General features: G+C 38.3%; 1 protein-coding gene across 3 annotated transcripts in view; it reads right to left on the bottom strand.

Annotated features, from left to right (window-relative positions):
• kcnt1a (potassium sodium-activated channel subfamily T member 1a) overlaps window positions 1–25,338 on the bottom strand; it is a 33,831-nt gene that overhangs the window by 3,580 nt on the left and 4,913 nt on the right. The window contains exons 1-29 of one of the 3 annotated variants that reach the window (XM_044174883.1): window positions 22,139–22,360; window positions 19,451–19,530; window positions 18,968–19,115; window positions 17,664–17,711; window positions 17,256–17,304; window positions 17,012–17,071; window positions 16,636–16,710; window positions 15,477–15,560; window positions 14,974–15,068; window positions 13,641–13,821; window positions 13,391–13,555; window positions 13,043–13,179; window positions 10,552–10,615; window positions 10,256–10,364; window positions 8,961–9,069; window positions 7,625–7,774; window positions 6,332–6,561; window positions 5,989–6,205; window positions 4,660–4,765; window positions 4,344–4,516; window positions 3,321–3,392; window positions 2,973–3,107; window positions 2,646–2,757; window positions 2,352–2,501; window positions 2,019–2,102; window positions 1,782–1,910; window positions 940–1,234; window positions 758–820; window positions 593–677 (exon numbers count right to left, since the gene is read on the bottom strand). In XM_044174883.1, the coding sequence (XP_044030818.1) occupies window positions 593–677; window positions 758–820; window positions 940–1,234; window positions 1,782–1,910; window positions 2,019–2,102; window positions 2,352–2,501; window positions 2,646–2,757; window positions 2,973–3,107; window positions 3,321–3,392; window positions 4,344–4,516; window positions 4,660–4,765; window positions 5,989–6,205; window positions 6,332–6,561; window positions 7,625–7,774; window positions 8,961–9,069; window positions 10,256–10,364; window positions 10,552–10,615; window positions 13,043–13,179; window positions 13,391–13,555; window positions 13,641–13,821; window positions 14,974–15,068; window positions 15,477–15,560; window positions 16,636–16,710; window positions 17,012–17,071; window positions 17,256–17,304; window positions 17,664–17,711; window positions 18,968–19,115; window positions 19,451–19,530; window positions 22,139–22,230 (3,497 nt within the window). In that variant the 5' untranslated portion in view covers window positions 22,231–22,360. Of the gene's footprint in view, window positions 1–592; window positions 678–757; window positions 821–939; window positions 1,235–1,781; window positions 1,911–2,018; window positions 2,103–2,351; window positions 2,502–2,645; window positions 2,758–2,972; window positions 3,108–3,320; window positions 3,393–4,343; window positions 4,517–4,659; window positions 4,766–5,988; window positions 6,206–6,331; window positions 6,562–7,624; window positions 7,775–8,960; window positions 9,070–10,255; window positions 10,365–10,551; window positions 10,616–13,042; window positions 13,180–13,390; window positions 13,556–13,640; window positions 13,822–14,973; window positions 15,069–15,476; window positions 15,561–16,635; window positions 16,711–17,011; window positions 17,072–17,255; window positions 17,305–17,663; window positions 17,712–18,967; window positions 19,116–19,450; window positions 19,531–22,138; window positions 22,361–25,338 lie in introns of those variants that run through there. The other 2 variants (XM_044174881.1, XM_044174882.1) reach the window with 2 other exon arrangements.

Below are 25,338 nucleotides of genomic sequence, written 5' to 3'. Positions count from 1 at the left end.
GTTTGTGCAAATTAGAATCTATGGTCCCGACCATGGCGTTGTCCATGGTGCTGAAGTAGCAGAAGGATTTGTAATTGCGACTTTTTGTCTCAGTCCCGCCCTTCTGTCAGTTTCGTCTTGGATCTATAATATTCTCTAAACTATATAGGGTGGGGGTACCATGAGTCGGTTTGCTAGTTGCAGGTGAATGAAACGAACAGGGAAACCCTCCGTCTCCCCTGTTAGAAATACACAAACAAATCGCCTACTGGGTAGCGGACCAAGTTGTAAGGACAACAATGACATATTTTATAAAGTTCTTATGCTGAATGTGTTATCAAATAATTGCCTATTTACACATCCAGTAGACATGGAGCAATGTTACTATCAACTGAAAATTATTTAAAAAAATGTACACAGTAATACACATGCAAGAACATCTACAAAATAAGACAGCTTTGAGAAAACTGAAAAATAAACAGCAGCAATGGGACACCTCAAATTACCCTTTGTGCAGGCACAAAATACATTTTATTCAATGGGTTTGCACGTCTGTTTATTATAAAACAAACACACACACACAGCGGGAGCAAAATAAAGGAGTAATGCTTACACAATGTCATTGAGCTCCAGCCTGGTGTCAGGAGAAGGGTTAATCAGGACGTAGGACAGGGTGTTTTGGTGATCATTCTGCTCATCTGAAACAGAAAAATCACCTCAATCAGCGGTGTTATGATCTAATTTCAGCCTGCCATAGGATCGAAACTTAAATGCTTACCTTGTAGGTATCCCAGATTGACTCTGTTCATGACGTCACTGGCTGTCAGATTAGTTAGGTCTTCTACAAACAGCAGTTAGACATGAAACAGACAAACTTTTAAGCAGAAGAAGACATGAAAGTTTGGGAAAGGAAAGCTCTGAGCAGTTGGCTTTCTCAGTTAAAGATGTGTCCATCCTCACCATATCCGGAGGTGGGGAGGCCCAGATGCCTCATGCGGTTGCGGACCAGCTCAGACAGCTCTTCCCTCTCAGAGCGTCGGTAGAGATTGAGGCGCTGCTGAGCGATGCGCTGGGCGTGGTCCTTGCTCGAGTCCCGGTTCACTCCCTGCCACCTCACGCTTTTCTTACTCAGACGCCGTGCCCACTGCATGCTCTTCTTCCTCAGAAGGGGGTGATCTGATTGGTCATTGCTGCGAGACTCGTCCCCCCTGTCCTTGTTGTCCTCGCAGTCGTCAACACTGACTGACACCTGCGACTGGGGTGGGGAGACAGGAAGTTAACTTTACGGCCAGGATGCTCATCATAATAAGTTAAGAAAAACTGAAACATTAATTCTCAGGTGAGGTAAATAATAGATCTTAGCCTTGCTAGCGCCATGGTTCTAGGGATGGCAATGTCGGTTTGGTCCAGAAATATTTGATCAACTAATGGATAGATTGCCAAGAAATATTGTACAGACATTTATGGTCCCTAAAGGCTTAAGCCTAATGACTTTGGTCATCCCCTGACTTTTCCTCTTGTGTAAACATTACCTGCTAAACATTAGCATATTAGCATGTCATTGTGAGCATGTTAGCATGCTGATGTTAGCATTTAACTCAAAGCACTGCTGTGCCTATTTACAGCCTCACAGAGCCGCTAGCATGGCTATAGACCCTTAGTCTTGTTATATACTTTAATACATTATTTGTCTCAAGATTTTGCTTCAAACCAGAGATTACAAGCTTATTTATAATAAACATGTTCTTGCATTCGAGATGGATATTTAGCTTGATACAACTGTATCATGTCAGAGATCTCACCTCAGAAGTCGTGAAAATATGGGATTCTGTCCGATAGATCCCAATAGGAATTTCGGCACTAGAGGAGCAGAGTTTCTGGAACAGCCTGCCATAAGTACTAATCCACAGATCTTCCTCGGTTACTTTCATCTGGAACAAGTGATACATGGGTATACTATTAGTTAGATAAACTGGAGTAAGGCATTGTGTCAGATCATTTCTTTCTTCTTTCAGATTATTTTCTTCTGTCTAACTCACAGCACAGAGGTATCCTGATCCTGGAGTGGTGTCCAGCCCCAGCAGCAGCCTTGCAATAAGGATCATGTAGTCCTTCACAAAAGACTGACATGGAATCACAGAAAAAAACACTTTTATAACTTTGTAACAGCTTAAAAAACAGTGGACATAAAGAAACTTAAGTGAGTTTTCTATCAATGACTGAACACAAGAGGGCACTTTTGCTTTGTGATGGTAATGCTGCTCTGTTTCTTCAGGTGATACTGCTTCTCTGCTGCTGTAAGACACATTCATTTGTTTCACATGGTATTTAAAAAAGTCATCTGAGGTGCTTAGCTGTAGGTTTGTACCAACCTGATACAGCAGGGTGTCCAGCATGCTAATACTGAACACTCTGCCTGCAGCGAAGGGTAGGCGAAACATGAAGGCCAAGTTGGAGCCTTTATCACGCTCTTTCTGTGGGGGAGAGCCAGGGTCCACATCATTTAAAAGTCTGTCACTTTTCTGACAGTGGAGAAAGTCATGATGACAGTGTGAATTTTAAAAAATGTTCACATAAAAAATACTATATTCTACGTCTTCTCTTTACAATTCATGTTCATCTTTCATACTACACACTTCACTGTAAGCCCTCTTGTTATGTCTTACCTTCTCCAGCTTGGAGAGGGCCAGTGAATAGCAGTCCTTTGCTCTGAACTGCATGAATCTCATGTTGGATGGATGAGTAAGCTCTGTGATAATACTGAGACTGGGAAACAATCTGCAACGAGAGAGAAGGATGTTCATTAAACAAAGTGATTAAAAAAGAGGAAACAGGTGAACCAGAGTCAGAGGATGAGACTAAATATCACAATTTATTACTAAACTTTCAAAAGCCTTGTAGCAATGCAGCTGCTCATAAACACACAACAATTTAATGATAAAGTGATGTTACAAAATTAAAGACCATGTCATGAATATAATCTGATTAATTACCTGAACATTGTCTGTACATTGACAATAGTTTTGGCATCAGCCATGTAGTCCTCCTCGGCACTCATTGTACTCTCTTTATCCACAACAACCAAATTATCCGCGTAGATGATGCCACACTGCAGCAGGCTGTCCAGACTGAAACACACACACACAGACACAGGCACGCAAACAGTCAGACACAAACAACGAGCATAATAACAGCAGATGCTAATTTACCTGGAACATAACTGTATAACCAATTAAATCTCAGAGAATTCCAAACTCCTCTTCAATATATTTTAATGAGCAAATAAATGTAATATATAATACATTTATAATGAAAAGCAGAAGGTTATGTGACAGTCTTACTTGTCTATGGTCCCAGCCATGTAGTAGACCATAGGAAAACAGCAGATGGCCTCCAGAAAGTGATTATCTGGCCTACGGGAAACATATGATATATGGTAATGTCACGATACATTGCTTAGTAAGATAAAACAAAAAGAAATTGATTTTGTAAACATGGACAATGCACACAATTAACATTTAAGTTAGTCATTCAAGGAAAAAGCCTTCAATATGACTACAAAAAGTGAATCAGGATCAACTTTAGTCTTGTAGCGTTTCTTTTCTTCTGCTGCCGCACAATTTATTTGAAATGTTGCTCTAAAACACGTTACTTGCAATGTAACGTAAATGTAAATATAATGTTATGGCTGATGTCCCTACTTGATGTGTCTTTAGGCTGAGGAATGGGTCCGTCCGGTACTGAGCGTGCTTAGAGAGATTTAGTTGCTTTATTATTGCTTGTATTCAACCACCACCACCCCTGACAGAACATTATGCATCTGCACAGTCTTGCTGATTAGAGACCCAAGGCTGTCGTAAGTGCTTGAATGGTGTATCCAAGTGTGTGGGTGTTTGTATTTGTGTATGCGCAACAGTGATAGGAAGGCAGGGAGAGGAGGCTGCATGGAGGGAAAGAGTTTATTGTTATGTGTGCGTTTCTATGAGTGTCTTGAGAGCTCACATGTGGGGGCTGAAAAGGGACACATCAGGGTTGTCAATGAAAGCCTGCTTGGTGTTCTCCAAAGAAATAATTCTTCATCTTTTTCTCCCCTTTTAGCAATATATATCACTCAGGTTCAAGGCAAAGCAAGTTGCTATGGTTACTGTCTGGAGCTACAGAGTGCAGCGTTTTTATTTTCTTTGTCGCTCAAAACACACTGTCACTGTGAGCAGCAGCAGTAACCTAACATCAGGACCGACAATTAAGTTCCACCTCCACAGCCTTGTCCTAAGTACTGTGCTGACGTGAGATGGTGAAAGAAAAGAGTGAAGGGGAGAGAAAAGAACGATGTGTGTGTTGTGTGTGTGTTAAAGTGAACTCACGGGTTATCCAACAGCAAGACAATGGGGTTGAGTTCTTTCCTGGGTCTGTAATAAGCTCTGAGAGGCACTATGAAGTTATAGAGACCATTCCCTGCAGTCTCAGCAGACACAATGATGAGCTTGTTTTTGAAACCATAAGCCTTAGCATCCTCAAAACTGTTGTGCCTGCAACCCTGCATAGAGACCAAAAAAACAGGCAGGTATTTTAGGTTTGCTTTTATGAAGTGAAGGACAGAGAGAGGAGGGAAGGAATGGAAGGAATGATGGAGGCAGTAAGTAATTGAGTGACTAAGTTGGAGGAACAGTGACTGCCCACCTGGTCCAGTCGTAGGCAGCAAAACGGGGCTTTTTCAGCCAACAGATGGCACAAGGTGGGCGAGCTCCCAATGTACGGAGAGTTAGGGGGATAACCTTTCACGTACCTGGCAACAAATCCAAAAGGCATGAATGACACATTTCATGGAAACATACTGTGTTTAAAAAATTGGTAAGGTTTTCTTGTTGTAATTTCTTGTTGTAACAAAAAATGTTTTCCAGAGATAAGCCATTTGGAAGTTAAGAGAACATTTAGAGGTCATTTTCTGAATATGCAGAAATCACAAATTTATTCATGTTACCTGTGAAATTAGCATTCATGTTCAACTGCATGCTGGGTAAATTATTCACAGAACTGGTAAGGAAAATATTTTGTTATTGCATATTTCGGGAAGTTGCATAGTTTTAAAGAAACTCGACTCAGTTGGATTATGTACGATTGTTTGCTTAATTTGCATCTTGCATTTTGCAGATTTAGCATATATTAAATGACTGTAGTTTCGAATTATGTTTGGCTCAACCTTCAATGAATTGATTGAAGCTGAGTTTGACTTTATACAAAAACTAAATGACCAGTTTATACAAAAGTGGTGATGTGGTACTTACAGTAAGTAAAAGTTGCAATAGCACAATGTTAATATACCCCATTACATGCAGAAGTCCTGCATTCAAAGTCTTTCTTAAGTAAAAGTACAGATATACAGTAGATATATACTGTAGATATACTTAAAAGTATCAAAAGTAAAAGTAATTGTGCAGAAGAATGGCCCCTTGTGAAGGTTATATGATTATATGTTCAATTAATATGCATTAATAAGTAGCTGTACTGTTGCAGTTTGTTGAGATGGAGCCAATTTTAACCACTTTACAGTTAATACTGCTGAAAAGTTTCATTTATAACAATGTATCATATTTTATAAACTGATCTTATGTTTTGTATAAAATACTTAACTGCAAAGTAACAAGTAGCTATAGCTGTTAAGTAAATTTGTATTTTCCTCTGAAGTATGTCAAATTTGTATGTAGTTACTTTCCATCACTAGAAGATACAGACAACCTGTCTATAATATCAGGGTCATTAATTCTAGGAGACAAATTAGTAACTATTGCGCAAAGTAATCTGAAGAAACTACATTTGTAGTTTTATTTACAAAGTAAATAGTATATAGTAAGTATTATGCGCAGGAGCATTAAACAGAGAATATTGCACAATATTTCAAGTATTGCAGTGATGTTAATGATCCAATGTCCAGTTTAGTGACTTAAGGTCATATAGACTGACACTTAAGGTATGGATATTTATGTACACACAGAGAAACAGAAACCTTACTCAGTAGACGAGTGGCCTTTCTCATCTGTGAAGACAGAGTCATCTTCTGATTGGTCACTGAGGAGGTCACATGGCAGAATTGAGGAGGAGTCTGCGATCTCCTGAACTGGAGCGATGCTCGGCCGGCGGCTCCCTGTTCCATTCACTGTAGGTGGGACCAGTTTACCACCTGAGACGTCAGGTGGACTCGTATTCTGAAGATCCATGGCAACAGTGCCTGTAAATTATTTTCAACTGAGCTTTAAATCACACATAATGAACCAGTGTCTCCACAGTCAATCCAAATTCATCAGTACCTTTCAGACCTCTTACATCAACAAGAGCAGTCTACATCCTCTCTCACCCATGCTAGCGATGATGCTGTGCACAGGAAGCTGTGAGGGTCCGTCATAGAATCCCCCGGCAGTGCGGCCCTTCCTCTCCTCCTGGTTGAAGATGAAGGCTGAGTTCTCCTCCTTGGTGATGTTGATGTAGTAGCAGGTGTCTGTGGCAGCCATGATGTGGTGCGGGCCAGGGTTCAGCAGAATGCTCTTGTTGTCTTCCCTCTTTATACCGATCAGACACACACCGTACCTGCACGTCACATACCTTCTGTTACCATACAATTGAGGAAAATATCTGACAGCAGAATATGGTCATTACATTTAAAGCCATAAAAACATGGGGCTTAAAGGTACTGTTCGATGTTTCGGGAAATACACTTACACATATTCGCTTTTTTGCAGAGAATTAAATAAATTTAGCTTAGTATAATGACTGGAGACCACCAACACTTCTAAAGCTCACTAATTAACACATTATATGCCTGGCAACCTCATCATGACGACAAGACGAAGTCAAGACAAGTCACTGTGTCCAGCCAAGAAACAGTCTGGCATATAATGCCTCGTAAAACCACAAATCAGCATTTTTTAAACTTCGGTTTTCATACAGATTAAACAAACCAGATTTAACGTGTTAATTAGTGAGCTTTAGAGGTGCTGCTTGGTGGATTTTGTTACTGTCCGAGGGAGCCAGGCTAGCTGTTTCCCCGTTTTCAGTCTCTCTGCCAAGCTAAGCTAACGAGCTGCTCGTTGTAGCATGTAGCATACAGACATTACAAGGGGTATCAATCTTATCATCTAACTCTCGGCAAGAAAGCGGTTAAGCGTTCCCCAAAATACTAACTCTCGTAACTCTCCATAAAAAAAACCCAATTTGTCATTTTTAAACTTGAGATACAATGTGTTAATTAGGTGGTGCTCGGTGGATTTTATTACCTTCAGAAAGAAACAAGCTAACGTTAGCTGTTTCCACCTGTTTTTAGTCTTTATGATAGACTTAGCTAACTTTTGTAGCAGGGAGCTGAAATTTTTTTTGTGGTCTGCAGCGTATTTGACAAAAAACATCTACAGTATAATCAAAAAGTTAGATGTTGTTCTTTTTGCATTTATTTATCTGCATACAACAGGTATCAAACTAGGATCAGGCAAAAGAATAGTAGTGCACTACTGTTGTACTTGATTATACAAGATTATACCAGGTCACACAGACAAACGAGCGGTAGCGAAATATGTAACAACCCCTGTAAATGTTTTGGCACATTTTCAGCTTGTCAGCATCTGAAGAAGATGCTGTAGCTTACATGTCAACTCACTTCTTGTGAGCATGAAAGGAGGCATATGTGAAGCTTTTGCCATTATACTCTCCAAAGAACTTGCTGTCACATAGTCGGATGTGGTAGACCTCGTTGCCGGAGCAACATCCGTACATCCTCTGCCACTGCTCCGGCGACTGCTGTCCTTCTCTGCATTCATTCAGGGAAAATACAATCAAACATATGACGGATCAGTGAACCTGATACTTTTATTTTTATTTTTTACCACATATGCTATTATTTTATGCAGTCTTGACAAACTCTGAACAGTGAAACCCTGCTTTTGAGAACATCTATTCTGGAACAATCATTAACAAAATTTGCAAAACTCTTTATCTCCTCTCTCCACATCCCTTCATTCCCTTAGGGGTGCACTGGGTCTCCTGGGTTCTCTGGTGAAAGCAGACAGCTTGATCCATCTGTCAGTCAGTCGGCTTGGCTCTAATATGCTCTTTGCAATGACTTCCGGTAATTACTGTAATTGCTCAAGCGCTTTGATGGAGTTTAATGGGCTACGAGAGATGCTCAGAACAACCCCAAGGTAGCGGTTTACATAATAGTTTTTTAGTACTGAGTACTATTAATATTTACATAACATGACTTCTAAATGTTATTTCACACTCTCTGGCTTCCATACTGTAACTCATCGTAAAAGACAAAACAATATGCTAATTATTATCAATATCTCCTGGTCGCTTTTAAACTTATTTCCCACTGAACATCCTTTGTGATCTGCATGTCTCTAAATCTTGTGCACCCAATGACGTCTACACATGCAATACACATAAAGTGCACTTTTGCATAAACATGCTCCCTCATACACAGTCAGACTATAATCAACTATAATACACATTCATATACACCTTTGTGGCTAATGTATGCAATCTCAAAGCTCATAGGCCTTTGTCTAATAAAAATACACAAAGTTTCACTTTCTAAAGAATTGTCAGGAACACAGTAAGTGCTTTAGCCAATTGATTCCCATTTAATGCAGTTTCCCTCAGTCATTGACAACAGCTTTTAAAAGTGATCTGTTTGCCTGCTGTGAAAAATAATTTTTCACCAGAGAGCTTTTCACACTATTTTAAAGAGTATCCTAAAAAATCCATTTAGGTGCCGCCTGTTCTCTTCATTTGGTGTAATGCACTCTCATTACTTCCTGCCGTTTTCCACAACGAACTAAGACTTTTGCTTGGGCTTATTCACCTCTTTGTGTTAGTTCCATGGACGTTGTATAAGAGCAGACATGAACATGTGAAGAAACTTGAACATTGCAATCACACTAAGGAGAAATGAAAAAGCCAGAGGAGGCCCCTGGTTATGCAAGATGACTGACCGTCCGCGGGAGGTGTGTACAAGGAGTGTGACCAAAGTGGAGGTGGCAGGACACACACAGTTGAGAGCCAACATGGCGTACTTGAACTCCTCCTCACACACAACATGATCTGAAAAGAAGCAAATGAGCTGATCAGAGGGGCTGTCCAAGAAGTAGAAGTTATATTATCATGTGTTACACTGGAAAGGTGGAAAACAAATTTTACAGGAATAGTTTTTAGACATTTTGGAAAATATGCTTATTTGCTTTCTGGCCGAGAGTAAGATGAGGAGATTGATTCCTTTCTTTTATCCATCTGTTAAGTGTGAAGCTAGCTAGTGCTTAGAATCGATTAGCTTAGCATAAGATCAATAAAGTTTATCTTATCTTAAATTAGACTAGCTCTCACCAAAGTTCAGAAACAGACCTACCAACGCCTCTAAAGCTAGCTAATTAACACATTATATTGTGTTTGTTTAATCCTTAGAAAAATCAAGTTTGAAAAGTTTGAAAATGTTGTGTGGAGTTACGTGGTGTAGTGATTTCCTGGAGTCTTCACTGGTTACCTGGCCCAGAGAGAGTTGCAGCACCTAACTCCCCGTAAAACCACAACTTATTGTTTAAACATTTCTGTTTTTGAAACAGATTAAACAAACAAGGTATAACATATAAATTAGGGAGCTTTCAAGGTGCTGGTAGGCAGATTTTGTTACCTTTGGATAGAGCCAGGCTAGCTGTTTCCCCTGGTTTACAGTCTTTATGTTAAGCTAAGCTAATTGACTTCCAGCTCTAGCCTCATATTTAATCCTGTTGATTTTTTGGCCATTTGGGAGAAGAGGAACAAGCTGTGAACACAAACACTGATGTATTATCACCTTTTTAGTTCATATGGCAAACTTGTTAGCAAACAGTTGCCTATTTACACATCCAGCAAATACAAAGCAACATTAGAATTCATTTGGAGTCGTGTTTCTGGCTGCCTGATGAATGTATATATAATGTAATATTCCCTCTCCTTTTAACTCTGTTTTTGTCTCCACCAACTCCTGAGGGAAATATCTGGCTCTTCAGCAGCTAAGTGTTCCACTATGTTCACCAACTAGTTGCTTGGTCTTCCTTATGATGTAACAGACTCTGTAGAGCTGGGGGAACTGCAGATTTGCTGATAATTCTCTGTGATAATTCTCTTAGTCATGTGATCCATCATCAACATAGAAATAATGACTATTGTATCTTTAATGGACAGAAATAAGAGAGGAAGCAATTTTCTCATCTAACTCTCGGCCAGAAAGCGAATGGCGATTAGAAACTCTCACCTGCAAATTTTACATGGAACTTATTTTCAGGTTTGAGTATCTGGACATAAAGGGGGCAATTTGGAGCAAAGTCCTTCACTGCCCAGGCTCTCAAGATAGTCTGATGGTCCTGTGGGGAAACAGTCAAAGATTTACATTTTCACTCTTGCATTTTCTAATGAATCTCCTTTAATTAATTAGTAATTGCCTTTATGACTGACAGCATTAATGACTTGAGTCTTTGTAAACAAATGAACGACAACTCATAATTGATAAAGAGTTATTGCAGAGAGTTAATTCATTGTTGTTCTTCTTACCGCAGCCATGCGATCCACCTCGTTACGACTGCTTAGAATGAAACAAGCCTCTGCGTCATCCATTCTGCAGCAGCGAGACAATTTGGCAAGTCAAAATTCATGAAAAACAAAGGCAGCATTGCCTGCATATAAACAAACACACAAAGATTAATCTAAAATGCTCTGTACTGTATATGTGCAGTGAATGTGGAACTGTTTTTGCATACGATTAACACAGCCGGGAAAGTGCAGACTGCAAAACAAGTGTGGGAGGATTTGAAACGGTGCCAGATGCAGGATGTAAGCTCGACACACACCCAGTCCTCTACTTCTAATTGCTCTATCACAACCTTGCCAAATGTATACAGTGAAGTTATATAACCGATTTCATCAAAGTAATACTTTGTTTGGTGTGAGTTGTTCCATACCTTATGGTACAACTTTTGCACAGGACTGATATTGTTTTTGACATGCCATTTAATATCTTTGCTTTTTGTTGTTTTAGTATTGCACTTATAAATTTGGGGGACTCAAAAGAGAAGAAAGAATGGAAGCAGGAGAGGCGAAGATATCCTGGAGTTTTAGTTCCTGGTAATGCAGGGTTTCTGATGATATCGCCAGGGTTATTTTCTTAGACTGGAGAAAATTGCTCCAGAGCCACATACGATATTAACTGTTTTCACAGTGTGTGTACCACAACCAATGACGAGTAAACTGACCTGTATGTGTAAAATCAGTTGGATTTACCCTTTAAGCTTGGCTGTATATCTGTAAAGTACTTAGAAACATGCATGTGATTAAGGCTACGGAAATAAACTTGACAGATTGACAGCAGGTTTTTCAGTCCTTTTCATCAGTGTTAAATTTTCCCCCATTTTTCAAAACACTTTCATGACTTAAAATTATCAGAAGAAATTGAGACAGATCATGTTTTGCTTTCCTCAGAGTAAGTGGTCCATTTAAGAGCTGAGTCTCAAAAGAAATGGGTATAGCTTGAATGAATAATTACAATGTAGTTTAAATATGAAGCAACACAATAGCTCTGACAAGCCTATTTACTGAGTAAGGAATGAGAGAATATCTGGGTGACATTAAGGAATGGAAGGACAAGAGAGATTCATATCCTACTGATGGTTTGCGGAAATTATTTATACCTGCCCAAAATGCAAAATATAAAATGTTAGCATTCACTATAGACAATGTGATCTGAGACAAAGCTGTGCAGCTAGTGCAGGTGCATGTTGCAAAGTCAGATTGACTATCAAAGGAATCCATGAAGTTGTCTTTATTTTCCTGAAGCATCAGGAATATCATATATTCATATAAATGATACAGACACTGTTCAGACCAATCACTAAGATCTATCATCCTTCCAGGAGGCCTATTGGTAATGGAGACATCAAAATTAGATGATTTGTTTCAACTTTAATTATAGCAATTATAAAAATCTGTGTAATTTCTCAGAACAGCTGGATTTGTGTGGTAAAGAAAAGTCTTTGCCAGCCAGTGTCTGGCAGTGTCTCAGCAACAACAAGACTAGAGTCTGCAGCCACGCTAGCGGCTCAGTGAGGTTAGGCACAGCGGTGCTTTGAGTTAAAGGCTAACATCAACAACACAATGACAATACTAACATGCTGACATTTAACATGTATAACTTTTACCATATTCACCATAGTTTAGCATGCTAACATTAGCTAATCAGAACTAAACACAGTAAGTACAGCTGAGGCTGATGGGAATGCCAATGATTTTGCAGGTATTTGGTCTTAAACCAAACTACTGGACAAATTTCATTTTGACCTGATGATGGCGCTAGATGGAAAGTGAAGGGATCACCAAAGTTATTAATTCTGGATTCAATGCAAAATAGTACACAGGGTGCACTGGACAAAACTTTGACTATCTAAAATATAGTCAGAAGTTGACCCTACATGTAGCCGATGCCACCAGGGCCTGGCGGAACATTATGTTCTGGTCTTGTCCTTCTATAACTCTGTACTGGAAGTCTGTTTTTAAATCGTCATTGAGGTGGTGAGATTCCCAATCCATATATCATCAATCACTGCTCTCTTAAGGCAACAGGTGTACCCAGACACAAATTAGATCTTGCTTTCATGACCTTAATTGCAAGACGTCTGATGTTGCGACATTGGAAGAAATCTGATCTTACACTCGCTTCAGGATGCATTGTCTTTTTCGAGGTCAGAAAAGATAAAGTATTATCTGCGTGGAACAGGTGCTAAATTTAACACAATACACATAAGGTCCCCTGTCCTGGAACATGTAGAGAAGCTGTCACTTTAGTGCATGGAGAGTAAAATGTGCTAGGAAGACCCCATAACCGTATTATTATTATTATTTCCCCTTTTTATTTATTATAATTTTTATTATAATTTTATGTTTCTTTTCTAATTATTATTATTTATGTAATTATTTTGTTTGTGAATACATCATCAAAACTGTGAAAAGTTGTCCTTCTCTGGGCCCAGAGGTTTTAGGATCTGTCACTTACTTGGCTCTTAGCAGGTCCTGGTCTTTGAGAACAGATCCTTGCAGATAGATGACCCTTTGAGACCACAAAGGGATCTGCAGCACTCTCCGCACCTGGAGGTCCATTTCACTTGGGCACAGGATCACCACATAGTAATCCTTTAATATTACACAAGAACAACTTTAGTATCTACTGTGGAATGCATGAAGAACCATGTGGAAGACGTTAATGTCAAAATCTGGCTACAAATTTCCTTCTGTGTCTCAGTTAGTCAGTCTTGTCTGAATCATAAGAAGTATTTTCCCTTTAAATATCCTTAGAAAGACACCATGCAATCCATTATCACATCCTAAATGTGTACCCTGATACCTGCAGTCTTGGATGGGCGTAGAATTCATTGAGAAAATCCATGAGCAGGTCTATCTTCAGTGCACTGACACACAGCACTACATGTTTCTCTGTCTGCGCTCTGTGGCGGCTGTAGTTCCCTCCTGACTTCTGTCTCTCCATCCACAGGTACATCAGCTCCTCAAACTGACACACAACAAGCTGTGAGTGAAACTAAAACTCACAAAGGAAGACTCAGAAGTTACCAAAGATTATTTCAACATCTTCCTACCTGCAGAGGCAGCACCACCAGAGCCACGCAGATCATGATGACAACTAGCAGCTGGGAGGGCCATATGCGGGGAGTGACGTCTCCAAAGCCCACGGTGGAGAAGGTGACGATGCAGAAATAGAAGGAATTGAAGAGAGTGAGGTTTTTGCCTGCTCGCTCCAGGTGCTGGATTCCACATGTGCTGTTTAGAACAGGTTAGATAAACCATGTATACAAAGAAACCCGATGCCAGCATTTATGATGTACTATTCACTATGAACTCAGCAACATAAAGCAATAATAGGGTATCTGATGTGTCAGAAGTATAATGGAAGATATTAATAAATAATACAGTTATCTACATATTTAAAATGCATTGCAAAAAGAAATTAAAAGCTTTATGAACTTACGATCAGTTGGAAAAAATGAAACGCTTTCTATTTTTTTGTTTATTTTGCTTGTGATTTTTGGCTATATAAATAAAAATTACTTGATTTGACTTCCTCTACCTACAGTCACTTAATAAATTAAAACTTGATTAGTTTTTAGTATTATTTTTATCTTATTTTATCCTCAACTCCATCATTTTCCTGTTTTTCTTTTGCACAAATGGTTTATCAATTCCCTTTATATGTATTTACAGGTCTATTATTTACTAATTATTTCTTAAAGGTTTCCTGGAAAGATAGACAAAGTACTGAGACTGTTATATTAGTAAGTTCAATTTGTTGTGTTGAATTTATCATTGATTTCCACAGGAATTTCCTTTAAAGGGCTATTCCTTTTAAACCAAAAAAATATCTACTAATTTCTATTCATATCTATTCGGAAAATTGCCTGTTTGCCTGTATAAAAAGTCCCATTTTTTCATGTTCAACTAACCTGCAGTGAACTAACCATAAATCTCAGCTAGCTTATTATTTGGAATTAATTGCAAGTGTACCAAGTGATCACGCTCTGTTTTCTCCCGAAAAAGAAAGTTTCAACAACATTGATGAATTTTCCTTGTTGCTTTTATGACGCTGAGATTGGCATATGCCTAGTTACTATCTGATGGTCACTGGCAAATCACTGTGCAACAATGTACACTACCATAGACATGTTTCCAATGTAATGCTATATAATACAAAAGCTCTGCAACCTATAAAGCTTAAAATGTAAATTTCTTGTTGAGACTGCATCAGAGAGGTGTTGGTTATTACATTAGATACAACTTATATTATAACTTACATAAGACAGTATTTTATATATTTTTAATTATAAGTATTTTTGGCATCCAGTCCTGTTAATTTAAATATACACATGACCTTACAAACAGCTAAAAAAAAAAAGATTCTTTAAGAGGCAGCCTCACCCAGTGAAGACCAGGCAGAGCAGGGTGCAGATGAGAATCAGGACCTGGTTGAACATGGCTGAGTTGGTCCTCTGGATTGCTCTGTGGACATCATTCTACGCAATAACAACAGCAGACTTTAAAGACTTTGAAGCTACAAACTCATACAAAATAAAGATATCTACTTGCATCTATTAAATGTTTTTTCTGATCATTGATGTCAGTTCAGTTCTCACATCATTAGTTTAGCTATTTATTACAAATAGAGAATGGCATTAGGGTTCTACTGTTGGATGCTTCCAAATACAGAACAAAATGATAAAATACAGAGACGACTGCAAATGATCCCCCAGTGGAAGACCTCTAGGGTGCACACAATCAGAGCAGAACCAAAGCAGGAGAAGGATGTGTTGTTGCAGCCGCAGTAACTGTGACTCAGGGTGTCTTGCCTTAACAAAGTCATTAAAATGTTGATTAAAAGCAAGTCATTAACAGAAGCAGTTAAGCTAATGCTGCTGACTCACAATCATGTTCTCCAAAGCACACTTGGCCAACCAGCAGTTGAGAAACACAGGAATGAAGATGTTCCTTATTGAGGGCCAGAAGATCTGAGGAGAAAGTGAGACACTTATGGATAACATTTCAGAATTAAACCTTTCTTCAACCATGTCAGTTACGCATTAAAAACTGCACACTAATGGGAAATACTGTATGCATTGTGGCTTAAATGCTTCACCTGTGAAAAAATTACAACCTGCTCTTATTATCTAACATTTTAACACCCAAAATTACTGTGGTGCAGGGGTACAACCATTTACATTTCTATATGTAGCTCAGTCTGACCTTTTATGATACCTTTTATGGCTGCTATTCTCGAACACTGTGCAAATATGAAAACAAGACTAATTTTACAGCTAAGTTAGAGACTCTGTGAGGCTGAGGCACAGCAGTGCTTTGAGCTAAATGCTAATGTCAGCATGCGACTTTAACATGCTCACAAAGACAATGCTAACATGCTGATGTTTATCAGGTATAATGTTTACCACATTCATCATCTTAGTTTAGCGTGTTAGCATGCTATTTTTTTGCTAATTAGCAGTAAACACAAAGTACAGCTGAGGTTGATGGGAATGTAAGTAGTTTTGCAGGTATTTGGTCATAAACCAAAGTATTGGACAAATTAAAAGCTAATGGTGATGCTAGAAGAAAAATCAGGGGATCACCAGAGTGATTACAATTCATCCTGTGAGGGACACGAATGTCTGTACAAAATTTCATGGCAATCCATCCAGAGAAATTTCAGTCTGGACCAAAGTGTTAGACCATCAGCAGCGTGTCTAAAAACTCCACACTAATGGGAAATATGTATTGTAATTTAGATTTTTCACCTGTACAAATTGCAACCTGCTATTATAACACCTAACACCCAAAACAACTGTGGTGCAGCTGTACAGTCTCTGGTTTCTAGCTGTTTGAATGTGTATAGTTCACTTTTCTGTGTCCATTAAACAGAGACTGACTCAATAATTCATATGGCCTCATATGACTAACATTGTAAATAATATGAAATAGTATAGTAAAAAAACAGAGTAAACATTTCTTTTAAGATAAAAGTATGTGGTTAACTAGAGGGAGATAGTTAAGATAATGAGTATTTTAGTGTTGTCATGGTAAAAGTTTTACCGTAATGATGAAGGGAACTGTATTGATCATCTCCAAAAGGAAGGACACCTGGAATATCTGCTCCCAAATGTTCCCCTAAAGTTAAAAACATGCACAGACTTTTAGACAGACAAGTTTTACCTGTAAGCACACTGTAGACAGTGAATCACTGCAGAGATACATTTCTTAATTGTAGTCACTTTCCACGACCCCTTATCCTTCTCATCAACCAGATCCTGTAATCACTGTCTATCCTTAACGTAGCCGTGACAAATGACTAATTACGCCACTTAAGGATTGTCAATCTTACAGACTGTAAGTGACTAATTGTACAGACTGTATTCTGTAATCATACTAATGTGCTTGTAGTCTGTGTGTGTGTGTGTGTGTGTGTTACCTTGTAGCTCAGATACATCAGTAGCATAGTCTCCAGGAAACTAATGATGGCCACAATTACCTGCGCAAACCAAACCAGAAAATAATAAACACAAACTCATAAATTCAGTGTTTTAACACTTGTTTAGATGGTCAAGCATCTGTAGTTTATGAAATATTTGATCTCCTCAAGTCATATACTTCAGTTTCTAAAAGTTTTGCTTATTTAAATTAATTCTTCTTCTTCTCTGTATATATATACTCACTTGAATGGCCCAGACAGGAACCTTTCTATCCACCCAGAAGATTAACCCCCTGTCACGCAAAGCATACAACAGAAACTCTTTTATTAACAGTTAACAATAAATATCGTCTACATCAGAGAAGAAATACATTACTATCTGTTTTTATACCATCCGGGAGAGATAAACACAGTCAAAATAAGACTGTAATATTATATCTTTAGATGTGTATTAATGGAGTAAGAGATAACAGATATGACATTCTGTCCAATTAACAATCCACAACATTGATCTCATAAGAAAAACACTGATCTCATGCCAGGTTAAGTAATAAGGTGAGTGCTGGAAATTAGTAAGACACTGAAAGTGCACACACAGAATATTGCTCTTAACTACATAATATTAACAGAAGCCACACCTTCTGCTGCTTACCAGTTAATTTCTCTGTCCTGCACTGATCCGTTCCACTGGCAGTCAACACTGCAGAAAAGTGAAAATGGTAAGGAAAAGAGAACAAAATGATACAGAATTATGCACTTTAAGCAGTGTTTTCATTAGATTCTATACATACATACATTCAACCCAGTAAATCCATCAGTCTCTTAAGTATTTACGCTTGCCTGTCTGAAATTAAAAACTGGATGTCTTCCTACTTTTTTTATGTTAAACACTGATAAAAAAAAAACTAAAAACATTTATTTAAAGATGTTTAGTTGCTTGATGGTTGTGTAATTTCTCAAAGCAAAACAGTTAAAACACCTGTGTTTGTTTAAATCATCTCTTTGTACTCTGTTGGCATTTTATTACCATTATTTTAATGTTTTATCTCTACTTTTTTCTTTCAATAATCTATAATTTGTAATGTATGTTAGTTCTGTTGTTTTCACTGTACTTTGTATGTTGAGCAGTGGTGGAATGTAACTAAGTACATTTACTCAAGTACTGTTACTGTGGTACTGTGGTACTTTACTTGAGTATTTCATGCTACTTTCTACTCCACTACATTTCAGAGGGAAATGTTTTACCTCATTACAACAATTGTTTGGCAGCTTAGTGACAATATGAAATACAAGTACAGCTGAAAAGTCAATTGACAGAAAATTAATTAGAAACTATTTTGATAATCATTCCAATATCAATAATCAATTTTTCATGCAAAAACATTTCATGGTGCCAGCTTCTCAAATGTGAGGACTTGTTGCTTTTCCTTTTACTTAATTTAATTTTTAAAAAATAATTGTGAGGTTTGTACTATTGGGCTCTGGGTAATTGTGATTTTTTACAAACCAAACAATCAATCGATGAATTGAGAAAATAATCAGCAGATTGATCCAAAATGAAATAAATCATTAGTCCTACACAAAATTGTTTAAAATGAGCTCCACTTCAACCAACTAGAACAGTAAAATCCTGCCTTTACATTAATGCATGAGTAATAATAATCTAATGATATAATATATAATACTATAACAGTCACAGGTGAAGGAGTACTTTTAATACTTTAACTACATTTCACACTTTCACATTACACTTACATACTTTAACTTAAGTAACATTTTCAATGCAGGACTGTTACTTGTGACAGAGTATTTTTACAGTGTGGTATTAGTACTTTTGCTTAAGTTAAGGATCTGAATACTTCCTCCACCACTGGTTTTAAGACACTTCTGTGTGATAAAGTGCTTTAAATATATCTTGACTTGACTTATGACACTTTTCTCTCAGTGTGAACAAACCATTTGTTGTTGCCACTGGGAGCGTTTTGCTGTCCTGCGGTGTGATTGGCGCTGGCGCCCTGACCAGGGTTGTCTGTCGCCACTCGGATGATGTACAGCAGACAGGTGAGCAGCTTCAGGGAGAAGTTGAACACACGAATCCTAAGACCTAAATGCGAGAAAGGGACCCATTTTCCAAACAAATACTCACCACAAACAACACTATAGCACTGCAGCAAATAAGGGATTTATTGTGACTCTTAAGCAACATCAGTGTGTTTATGCACTTACACGTGTGTGTAGATTTACAGTAAGTGCAGCACAGTGGTTGCTAAGAAAGAAATTTTTAGGATTTTCCAGTGCTGTTGTGGTTTTCTATATGCAAGTCTCATTAGGCATGAATTTGTGGGTATTGCTTTTATTGCAATGTCCTTTAATGAACTCTTTCAATTATGCAACAACCAGTTTCGGGACGTGAGAAGATGGCCTACACCTTCTACTTACTTGATCTTTGGTTTTTGATGAAGAAGAGCTTCAGACGCTCTTTGAAGGTGTTTTCATTCACATAAAACTCTACCTGCACCCTAACAGGGAAGAGAAGGAGAGGAACTGTCACACAAGAATCAGCAGCAGAAACAGAAGGAGCCACGCAGATGTTTTTCGAAGCAGTTTTTACAGTATGAAATTATACACAGCATGAATATTCATAATGTTGTTTTTCTAATCATCTGCCACAGGAGAGTTTGGTCATTATCTGTCTCTGATTTTGTTCCCCAATTACAAGACAAGATTACTGTAGGACACGCAGCTTAAACCAAAGGAGCCAAACAGCTGCTGTTACAGTATGGAGGATCATTTTACCCCGAATTCAAATGAAAAGAGAAAATGAAAAGTTAAAAGAAAGAATTGTATACACATTAGTATTATTATTATATTTCCCAGGAAAATCAGGCCATAATTAAATGAAAATGAAAAAGGACATTAAATAATGAAATGACAAACTGATATTGTGAAATAGCAAGTTTTCTCTGCTACTCTCCATCCACTCTTCAGACCACGCCTCCTCATTTACATACAGCTTGAAAAGACAATTGAAAGTGTTAAATGTTCAATGGAAAAGGGCAAATGCAGAAAGAGGGGATGAAAATGAAAAAAAACCCAAAAGCATAACTTAATATCTTAATAATTATTTTTCTCTTTCAAATGTTTTTATTTTCCTCTTTCAATTATTCATTTCAACTTTTACATTTTATCTTTTCTAAGTTTGAGAGAATAAGTACAACTCATATAGCAGGTAGCTTGGCAACAGACGGAAAATCTTTACACTATTATTAAGTATAATCTTCATAGTGCTGCCTTCAGAAGAGAGTGCAGACAGGGAAAAATAAAAAGACAAAGGGCAAGCATAAGAGAGATTAGGAGAATTTGAGGGAGGTTGAGCTGCTGCAGTAATCCCAATTTCAGTGTTGTGGCTGAAAGGTTCACCGTGGGAAGGAAAAGGCAGTGTGGGTTGTTCGATGCACTGACATCCCTTCAGTGTGCACTGCAACAACTACTTCATGATGCTAAAACTACACCACAGAGTGAAGAAAACCCTTCAGAGGTGAAACAGAGAACACTGAAAAGAGAAATCCTCTGTGATGCGATCTGAAAACAGCTGTCACATCTGGCCAGCAGCAGGGCAGAGATGAGCTGTGGAGGTAAAGGCACTTCAACTGAGAGCTGGCTGACATATGAGGGTCCTACAGATTGTTCTCTGTCTATCTGTCTTTATGTCTCACCCATCCACCCACCCACCACACACACACACACACACACACACACACACACACACACACACACACACACACACACACACACACACACACACACACACACACACACACACACACAGATAATGGTGCAAGTAATGACCCTTAATCAGCTCCTGTTGAGCACACAATTACTAGCTGAAGAGGTCTGACATTAGTCATATTGCGGTGTCACATTGGCGTTTCAGAGTTTCAGGCAATGCAAGATGCATAGCTCTGGGAGTAATCAGATCTTTTAAAATTACCAATTGCGGCTGAGCAAGTTCTGCAAGTACAATCATTTTGCAGCTCTGAAACAGGTCTACTTTTATCAAATCAGTTTACCTCAAGGTGTTCATCATCAACAGAAAGAAACGTGTTGCTCTGAATACAAAAACTTTCAAATAAAACCAGGGAGTTTGGCAATGATCGTGAAAATATTTTTGACACCATATAAAAGAGAGCTGAAATGATTAGTTGATTCATTATAATAATAATAATTAGTCAATCGACAGAAAATTAATTGATTAATAATTTATGTATTCTTTGTCTTATGTGTTAGTAAACTGAATATATTTGGGTTTTGGACTGTTGGTCGGACAAAACAAGCAATGGGAAGATAAGTCGCAGCCCTAATAGAGCTGAAATGATTAGTCGATTAGTCAATTGACAGAAAAGTAATTGGTAACTATTCTTAAAAACGATTAATTTTTTAATTCATTTCTTAAGCAAAAATGCTAAAAATTCACTGGTTGTGGCATCTGAAATCTGAATATTTTCTGGTTCTCTTTGTCTTATGTGATAGTAAACTGAATATCTTTTGGTTTTGGACTGTTGGTCAGACAAAACAAGCAATAGGAAGACATCACATTGGGCTTTAAGAAACAACAGTTTTCACCATTGTCTGACATGTCAGAACCAACTATTAATCAATAAATTGAGAAAAAACACTGGCAAATTAATTGCTACTGAAAATAATTGTTAGTTGCAGCCCTAATATCAAACACTTTATTTACAAAACAAGTAGGTCTAATTTCAATTTGTGTGTAGCCTAATTATTCCCAATTTTCTGACACTTTTGCAGCTCTACTTAATATAACAGCAGTTGTGTCCATGAATAAAATAAATAAATGGCTTTCAAGTTCTTGTAACTATAAATAAATAAACACGTAGGCATTCCTGTGCATCTCAGCAGTTTTTGGGTGCGCTTATCAAATTGTTTAGAGCGAGTGCACGTTGTTTACTTCCTCCATCGTTCATCTGTGAATATATTGCATAACATAAAATAAGAAATAATAACAGTAAAAACTTCTCACAGTGTGGTACCCTCGCTTCCAATTCAGCTCCCCTCCACTGACATCAGGCAACCCATAATGAGGGACACTGCTCCATGTGGCCCTACCTCTGCCCGGCATCACTACCAAAAGTGTCCAACCTCCAAGTGTCCACGGACGGATTGATCCAGGTTGGGATGATGATCCTCTGATGATCCATTGTCCATTGACACCTGTAGCTGCGTCGTGCAGTCAGTCTTAATTCCTACAGTATAAGCTTCTTATGCCAACACGCCTCCCCGCAGCTCTAAAATAACACAAGCACTAACTGTGTTTGTCGGAAAATGAATTATTTTTGAGCTTTGGGAAGGAAAAAAATCAAAACACGCCTATTACAACAAGAAGCTCTGAAAAAAAGATTTCAAAGACAAAGCAGTATTTGATTAATTATTTATTTTGAGAAATGAAGTGCTTATTGGAATATTTTTAGAAATACAGTCTCTCTCTCCTTCTCTCTCGTGAGCAGGCCTGTTGCCACAGCAACGTTGCGATGACAGGAATAACCCTAACTGATGCTGTTGCAGCATGGTCCTCTCCAGTAGTACTGCAGCTCCTGACAGAGATGTAAACATTCACTGTGACACACTGGAGGAATGGTCTGATGGATCAGCTGCAGATAAACACAGATTTGTCTTTTTTGGCATCAGGCATCATGAGCTGCAGCATGTCAGTATTTACAGGGTCTTATGGAAGTGTTTCAAATGTGTCATCTGAAGCCCTCATGTCTTATAGCCTACAAAGCCCAAAGACACGCGCCGTCTGTCTTTCTGTTTTTCTGTTTTGATCTTCTGTCAAGAGAAAGCAACAAGAGGTGGTAGTCGGGCTCTCTCTGCTGATGATGTGGAGGTTTTGGCATCATAAGTGACAGACGACAGCGACAGAAAGATAGATGCTTTTTCCTTTTGGATTTTGAAAATGCAGACAAAAACAAAATCAAGAACAAAGTAGGAGGCTCTGCTCTCTCTTTGTCTGTCTCACTCTCTCTTCTGCGTCCCTCCCACCTTTTTGTCTTCTCTTAATTTGAAGGGTCTGAAGTAGTAATTTATAGACGACCTCCTCCATGAGTCAGTGCTTTTGAAAATACCGGAAGAGGCCACTCCACTCGAAACCCCTTCGCCCACATTATTACTGTAGCGGCACTTAATGTGGTTACATGAGAAGACCCTTATGGCATAACTCCTGCCTGTATAATATGTGACATTTTCATTTATGCATTTTATATTTATATATCGCTACGTTTATCTCAGAAAGACTTGAGTTAGTTGGGAATAATAAAGAGATTTTAAATGGAAAAAAATTTAATAAACACAGTAAATTGAAAAAAAAAACTGGAATTGCAGACAGAAGGCAGAAGAATAGAAGAAAAGAGAATGTGGGCCTGAGAAAGACAGCGTTTAAATAAGGCTAATAGTTTGACAATATTGTGTATATTTGTTTGCGTGTTTCTTCTCATGCATGCCAGCCTTTGAGAAAAGGAACCTTTGAGTGATGGATGATCCCTGGACAGATGTGGGCAGTGACATTTGGGAGTTCACAGACAGCTGCTGAACACAAGCCTGGAAGCTGACCACTGAAAATCTAACCTGAGGCATCACTCACCTCCAACAACACTATCTACCGGGGACATGAGACGGGTTAATTTGCAGGGAAAGAACAGAAAAATGATAATAACTGTCTAAATAGCAGCTGAAAATGTAGACAGCTTTATCGTGGAGAAAAGAGTGGTTGTTGCAAGGACAGCTGGAGAAAGGTCACATTTGACTGAAAGCGTTGGCAGAGCTTGTTGTTTTTCCTCGTCAAACAGATATGTCAAATATTACAAACAGCACTGCGGTCTCAAAGGTTTGCTGCTGCTGTAATCACATCTAAAATTACATTTGATCATCACTCTCCTGAGGTCTATCTGGCAGAACCCCAGATTATATACTGAATAAATATCTTTAGAAAAGCAAACATGAGCTGATAACTAACTGCTCTAGATTGTTGAATTCAACACTCTTCAAAACCACTGCAATAACAGAAAAAGGAACACGTTTTTCTTTTTCAAGCTATTTTTTGACTCTTTATTTTAGACTTTAGAAGCAGAAGCTATCTAAATCCTTGCTGTAGCACTGTTACAAATCTCAGGACGAAAACAAATGAAGCAGATCTCAGAAAACAGAAGATTGCTACTGATCTTGTCTATCACGCTCAGAGGCTGCAGCAGAGTACAGCACTTAAGGTAAAAGAGGAGAAAGTGTGGATGAGGAAATGTAGCTAACAGAGGGACGGATGGTGAGATCTCATTTTAAATTCTTATTGTGAATTAGGTCACAGTGTTGTTGGCTGAAAAACATGTTTCAAATCCAACTTTTTCAAGTTTCAAACAAATTCTTAGGAGAATGTATCAAACACACACATACACACACCTAACCTACTTCACAACTTCTTCTCAAAAAACCACAGTGATTCAGCATCATGGACAGCATCCCAAACTCTGCCATGTTTCTGCCTTCATTTCCTCTTTCAAGGCTGACAAAATCCAAAGCACAAACACCACTTAGACCATATAACAGAGATAGATGACACTTCAAACTGCACTTGTGTATGTTGTTGTGTATGCTCAGGCTGCAGGGGGTAGACAAGGTAAACACTCCATGCACAATAACTCTGATGTAACTTTAAAACAGCTACAAACACTGCCTCAAAGGTGGGTCAAGTGGGGCTGAATGCTAATTATGAGCATTTGTCAGCTGTAAAAAAAAAAAAAAAAAAGAGAAGAGGGAGGTCTGGTAATCAGCACTCTTGATAGGTGAAAATAACATGAGATGACTAACAGAGCTGTAATGAGGTCAAATAATCTGCACCACTGGTCAAAATAAAAATGCTTTTTCATATGAAAGAGGAAATAGTCTGAAAAATTACAACATATGGTAAATGCAGACAAATGGCATCAACAAAGAGGAACAGTAGAAGATGGACTATTAGACTATAAAGAGGTTTGGTGGACAAATAGGCTACTAGACTAATTTGCTTACAGCCCAATATGTTCCTTCTTTGTAGCAGTAGGCCTATTTGCAATTTAGTCATTTTGAAGTTACAAATCCTTTTTCATTAAAAAATGCCAATCACAAAGATCCCGAGGTACTGTCTTTAAATATCTTGTTTTGACCAACCAACAGTCCGAACCAACAGTAGTGAATTTTTAGCATTTTTGTTTTAACAATTACTTAAACAATTAATCGATTATTAACGTAGTTACCGATTAATTTTCTGTTGATCGACCAGC

The sequence above is a fragment of the Siniperca chuatsi genome, linkage group LG18, assembly GCF_020085105.1.
Source record: "Siniperca chuatsi isolate FFG_IHB_CAS linkage group LG18, ASM2008510v1, whole genome shotgun sequence".
Classification (NCBI taxonomy): Eukaryota; Metazoa; Chordata; class Actinopteri; order Centrarchiformes; family Sinipercidae; genus Siniperca; species Siniperca chuatsi.
The sequence above is the reverse complement of the archived record's forward strand: the minus strand, read 5'-3'. Positions and strand labels throughout refer to the sequence as shown.